The following is a 6,482-nucleotide window of genomic DNA, read 5'->3' as shown; positions in this document are numbered from 1 at the left end:
GTGTCCGGTGTCGCCACTCCATAAAACAAACAAAACGGCTATGAAAACAAAGCAAACAAAATATACATGTATAGAATTTAACTTTGTAACTCGCATTTATTTATGTATTTTTTTCCTCTCTCTTTATTTTAGTTTTTGTAATTTGTTTATTTTTGGGTTCTGTGTATTGTCTTGATTTTTTGGATGTGCAATTTTTTTCCAAGATCGCTCACCCACAATTAAGGAAGAGGATTGGGGTCACTGAAAGAAAAATAATATTAACAATTCTGACTTTAATGTCAGATTAAAGTCAGAATATTTTTTTTTCAGTGGCTGTAATCCTCTTCCGTATGCAACAGAGGTAAAGTTCTAAATAAAGTTAAAAAAAAAAAGAAAAAGAGGTTTGACCTGTGACGAAATGATGACACCCCAGATTTAGATTTCAGAGATATGAACCCTAAAAACGATAACATGCCTGAATAATTTCACAGCTCCATTATTTAACTACATATGATTTTAAAAGTCTGGATTGGACGAGTCAAGGCTTTTAAACCAAACCAGACTATGCTTAAAAGCTAGGTCAATGGCTCCATCATGCTCAGGAACAGACAGTATATTCAGAATTTTAAAAAAATATACATATTTAATTAAATGCTTAGTTTGAAAATTTCTTCTTTTTTTTAAAAAAAAAGTGATTTTAAGTGTTTAATATCACAACACAGCCTCCAAAATGAATGAACACTCAACAGTTGGAGTTAAGTTGTTCTTCCTTTAATGCAATCTCTTCCTTCCAGCCCAGGTCCCTTTCACATTGAGCTTCACAAAACATCATGATAAACAGTAAGAACACTTTCATTTGCCTTGATTAAAAGCTTTTCGACAGGAGAATGAGACCAGATGGAAACTGGCTAAGACTTTAAACATTCAACGGCGTTTCCACGCACGCAGCCGACTTCAGGCAGAATTAAACCACCAATCAGATGGTGAAGAATACAGCCTTAAAAAGCTATAGATATATGTATATAAAAAAATTGGTCTTTAAGAAATAAACCTTCATGAAACATTTTAAATACTTTGTAGAAACTCATCATGATTATCTAATTTTCAACATATTGATTTTTTTTTTCCTAGTATAGCACAAATGTTGACATTTGGCACAATTAATTTTAAATTCACCCCTTGTAATAAATATGTACACACACACACACACACACACACACACGCACACACACACACGGACAGACAGACAGCAGTAGGTGAAGCCAAAGCTTTATGACAGCTCAGACGACCTGGGTGATGTTTACAAAGAAGATTATGTGATGAAAACAGAACAAAGTGATCATAAAAAGAAAGAAAATGTCTGGAAAACAAGTCCAAAGTTGACCGTATTAAACGGTTTGGTCTGCCAGTGTTGGAAACGCAAACACATTTCAGGTTGTAGACTTAAAGTGAAAAAAAAAAAAAGAAGAAATATAAATCAGATTTTTTTCAAAATTTCTCAAAAAAAAAAAAAAAAATCACAGGGGGCCATAGCGGATCAACACTCAGCCTGTCAGAGTCTCTGTTGCTTATAACTACACAAAAAATAAAAAAAAAAAAAAAAATTCTGTTTTTTCAATTTTAAAAACAATCATTTTAGCCTCAACATAAGATGGGACTTCCTATTGTATGCTGTTTGAGTGAGTGAATGAAAAACTAAAATAAAATAAAATCAAATCAAAGAAGTCCTCAAATTAAAAAATAACCTCATGTTTTCTTACGAATGAGACAACACTCTCCTTTTCCAAAGCCTTCACATCATAAACACCCACGCACTGTACACGAGCTGTTTGTGCATCATTTTAAAAATATAGAAAATATTAAAGAGGTACAGGTTAAAAACACATTTTACAACACCTCTTGAAGTTATTTACACACACCGAGCGTTCATTCAGCTGTCGACGCAAAAGGTAGGGAGGCGATTTTCATACAGGTCATGTTTCCTCTTTCGATTTTCGATCGGTTTACAATTTACATGTTGCAGAAAATTCATAATAAATCTGGATTTGACACTGTGAAAGCGTTTTCACAAACTATAGGTGCGTTTCGACTGCAGGAACCTTTCCAGGACAATTGCGCCTCCCCTCCGTTTCCAATGCTTTTACCAGAATAACACATGATTACTGTATATGCCGACTCCCACAAACATCCTGGCTGAGGGGTAGTAAGTTTCCATTTACCCCAAACCGCTGGAGGAAGATTCCTCCAACTTTGATTCTACTAATTGTGAAATAATCACACTTAGCGGGTCTAAAGCACCTGGACCAATTTGTTTTACATTGTAATCGCTGCCAAATAATCTTCAGTTATGGTATTATTGGGTAAAAAAAAAAAAAAAAATCTTTTAAACAAGAATGACACCAGAAACGTACAAAAAAAAAAAATCCATGGTGACAATGTTATGGGAAATTAAGTTCAGGGTATCATGTGAGGGTTAGCAATTGGCAACTTTTTCTCAGACCAAATTAAAACGAGTATTTTCTTTCATTTTTATATGTTCTTTTTTTTCTTTTTGTGAGAAACCAATGACATTTTGGAAAAAAAAAATCAGTAATCAAATACAGGGACATCCATTTTTTTTTTTTACTCAGTCACTGCTTTGAAGTATGAGGAAAAACACTGAAAGAGCAAACAAACATGCTAAAGATATTTCATACAAGTCCTCCTGTTTCATATAGAGATGCACCGATCAGACATTTCCTGGCCTCTACAGATGCAGATTTTATTTTTTTTAAAGGAATAAAACAAACATGCCTCACGCTTCCTAACAGCAACAATAAACTACCCAGTGCCTAAGATGGCCTCCGATTCTCCTCTCGGGGAGGTAAAGGGAAATTTCACAGCTTTTCTGGCATCTGGGTGTAATTTAGGTCAGGCTCGTTTTACAATCTATACAACATCTCCATTTGTCAAATGCAAACTCAATTATGCAACAGTAAATACAGATTCCTTAATGGACAATTTGTCATTTCTGATTAATTTTGTTTGTTAAAAAAAAATGCTTTGATTACTCTGTTTAAATCAAAATGCAAGCAAAAAAAAAAAAAACAAAGTTGTGAAATGACAGTTTTTGCACCTTGAGCAGATTCTCAGTATTTGATGCAAATACAAAAATGTTAAGTAGACAACTAATAATATATATTTATTTTTTAAGAAATTCAGATTCTTTAAAAAAAAATGCAACAAGGGACAAACTTAGAACATTTCCCATACTTATCCAAACACAGAAAAATAACTAAATGAAATCCTAGTGGTGTGCTTACCTAACAAATAATTAGTTTTGATGCATTTGATTAAAAAAAGAAAAAAAGAAAAAAGAAAAAGTCAGATATTTTGGTATTTCACCACAGATCAGCACCACTGAAGAAATAAAAAACAGAGTCTGATTTTGATCTCTGGTCAACTGATCAGTGCATCTCCACTTTAGTATCATATAGAAATATCAATTCACTCTGGGATAAAACCAGGGCTGCAGTCTGCTCGATTTAACACTTGAGACAGAAGATGGTGTGCACACATTAGTTAGGTAACGCTGCAGGCTGAATTTTAATTAGTAGCATTGCGTCAGAAGAGGTTACCGAACAGGACGGTCGTATCCAGTTTAAGTTTGCTGAGGTAGAACGTATTGAAAACTTAAGCTTTTTTTTTTCTTCCCAAAAGTACATTTTAAATTTCATTCATGTTTGAAAAGCAATGCAGGAAAGCAGATTTGATAGCTAATTTATCTTTATATTTTGCATCTAAAAAAAGAAAAAAGAAAGAAAAAGTGGAACAAAGGGATTTGTGAACTTGAAGGTGTTTTCTTTTTAATAAATATTCATGTGTAATATATTTACCGTTACCATCGTATGTTGATGACATTACCATGGAAACATTCTGCACACCGATGTGCTGCTGGAGCCAGCTACTCTTTTGTTTTGTTTTGTTTTTCCCCACATCCCGCAAGTCGCCGCTAAAAAGGTAACCGTGACGGTTAGTGAATTAAAACATTCGTACAAAGTTTCAATAAGGCATCCCATAATTAAAGTTCATTCGCACCAGCAGTGTCCAGCATCCTTGTTTTGTTTTTTTTTCCCCCCTCCCCAACGCCGCAGTCTGAATCTTGCCAGCAGAAGAGACGTTTCAGTCTTTCATCACAGTCCTGCCAGCAGCTTTGGTCAGTCTCGAAGCGAGGGGGAAGAAATAATAAATACAGGCGAGCCGAGGCTCTGAGAAGCCTTTTAGATTTCATGCAAGCGACTGTACAGACTTTCTGTAAACTGTCCAAGCCGGGACAGGCGAGGCGGTGGCGGCGCGGTGAGGTCCTATCTGCAGGAGGAGCCCAGCACGGCGCCCGTCGAAGGGGCGCCGGTGGTGGTGCCGTAGTGGGGGTAGTTGTCGTTCGGAGGCGGGCTCGGGAGGATGGAGTTCCCGTTGGTGGGGGAGCAGCTGAGCTGGAGTCTCCGCAGGTACTCGGCGTGAACCGGTTTGTGGCTCTGCAGCACTTTGATGGCCTCGTCCACGGTGAACCACTCCCGCTTCCGGCCTGCAGATGGAGACAGAGGACATAAATACGTTGGGAGGCTAAACGGAGAAAAAAAACAACAAAAAAAAAACAGAAACTGAGCTGCAAGAAGTAAAAAACGTGATAGATGTTTCAGTTTTGATGCGTAAATTTGAACTAGACTTCTATTCCTACAGAGAACACCGTTTACAGAGACAGAAGGTGTTCTCTGGACACACTAATGCTGCCGTCTGCATCTCTGACGGTAGCGGTTTACTGCATCCATGGCCTAGATTCACAGTCACCTGTTATCACTGCTTTCCCCATTCGGTCTCCAAGCAGCATACGGGCCTCCACATAAATAAAAGCCACGCTGTGTATGTTGCATAAGAAGGAAAGCTGTACCTATGTTAACCGAGTCCTCCCAGGCCTCCAGCGTCTCCGTCACAGTCAAAACATAAACGTACGTCCGGTGTTTCCGGTCCTGGTTTTGCTTTATGTAACAGGAAAAAAAAAGAAAAAGAAGAAAAAAAGACATCATAAGGATACGTTTTAGGGATTACCACAGAGTTTATTGCGTAAATAAAAGCAGATTTTAGAATCCTTTTGTTGTCTAAAAAGTGTTGCGTTATTTTGTCGTTCGTTTTACAAATGTAGAGAAGCAGCTTACCTCAAACACACCGAGCAGGCGTCCCAGTTTGCCCTTCACTCCGGCCTGGGGAACAAACGAAAGGTTTTACTTTCAGCTGAAGAGACAGATTCCCTCTGCGTGTGGCGTGAGCTGCCTCTCCGCAAAAAATCAGTCATGCAAAAAAAACAGAGCATGACAAGAAGAAGAAAAAAAAAAGAAAAAAAAGGCAGCACTCCAGTATTATTGTTTTTTTTTTGTCAAAACAATAGGGATTCTGTATAAGATTAACACATCAAACTGACTCTGAATCTTATTTTTAACACTTTTGTCGTTTTTCATTAGTGTGAAAGCCTGAAAACCGTGGATCGTTGTCCTTTAAACGTCATCATTTACAACCGTGTGTTAGTCCATCACATAAATCATAAAATGTATTTTAAAAACGGATGGATACTTTTGCAAGGCCCTGTGCAAACACACAGGCTGTGTTTGCTGTTGCTCCAATCGCTCGTCCCTCTTCAGGGGCCATAATGTCTAAAGGACCGTACGCAATGTTAAATGAGGGTTCCACATAGAGCACATTACATAATAAAAGCCACATTTATCATTTCTAGTGTCTTATCGCCTTGGTAGAACCCCTGCCGTCTTCTTATTGCAGTAAGGCCATTATATCTTCCTTAACGGTCATTTAATAGCTAGGATGTACTTAACACAAATCAAATAGCTATCAGGATACGGGACATGTGTCCTGCCCGCTTTTCAGCATGCTTGACAAATGTCCCCTGATGGGTCCAGCGACGGAAGCCACACGGGGGTCTTCACAGCCAAGTTTAGGCGGCTGATGCGGCAAAGGACAAGTGGTTCCTCAGAAACGCCGGGCGACCCCCGAGTGACCGAGCTGCTGTCACTGTGGCCGCTTGGAAATCGTTTCGTCAGGGTGTGTCATGCTCCCAAACATATCGGCTCCCCTTACCGGGTAATCTAGCTAAAGCACGCAAAAGGTAATCGAGAGACTAAAGCTTCGGGTCACGTTTGTTTAATTTGCAATAAACTGGGGACAAAAGCTGGCCTCCGACTCAAAATGTGCGATTTAAAAGAAAAAAAAGAAAGAAAAAAAGAAAAATTCTCCAGTCTTAGCACAGATCCCTGCATATTTAATAAATATAAATTTAAAAAAAACTCTTAAGAAACTTATTTTTTATTGCAAAAGCATAACCTAGCACTAAAATTGCAACCCCAACCATTCCTATTAGTTTATATTTTACTTTTATAAAGTTCATTAGAGAAGCAAGGGACTTTTTAACTACATTTATGACCTTCGGTTTCTCTGAGATGTAAATATGACATATAAAG

The 6,482-nt window shown here is 37.8% G+C and overlaps 1 protein-coding gene across 2 annotated transcripts in view; it reads right to left on the bottom strand.

Annotated features, from left to right (window-relative positions):
* Positions 1-2,751: 2,751 nt before the first annotated feature.
* The window catches only part of nudt4b (nudix (nucleoside diphosphate linked moiety X)-type motif 4b), a 16,433-nt gene continuing 12,702 nt past the window's right edge, over positions 2,752-6,482 (bottom strand). For both annotated transcript variants that reach the window (XM_007540368.2, XM_007540383.2), the window contains 3 exons: positions 5,172-5,216; positions 4,907-4,994; positions 2,752-4,543 (listed from right to left, as the gene is read on the bottom strand). In XM_007540368.2, the coding sequence (XP_007540430.1) occupies positions 4,323-4,543; positions 4,907-4,994; positions 5,172-5,216 (354 nt within the window). In that variant the 3' untranslated portion in view covers positions 2,752-4,322. The remainder of the gene's footprint in view (positions 4,544-4,906; positions 4,995-5,171; positions 5,217-6,482) is intronic.

Source organism: Poecilia formosa, unplaced genomic scaffold (assembly GCF_000485575.1).
Source record: "Poecilia formosa unplaced genomic scaffold, Poecilia_formosa-5.1.2 Scaffold9, whole genome shotgun sequence".
Taxonomy (NCBI): domain Eukaryota; kingdom Metazoa; phylum Chordata; class Actinopteri; order Cyprinodontiformes; family Poeciliidae; genus Poecilia; species Poecilia formosa.
The sequence above is the reverse complement of the archived record's forward strand: the minus strand, read 5'-3'. Positions and strand labels throughout refer to the sequence as shown.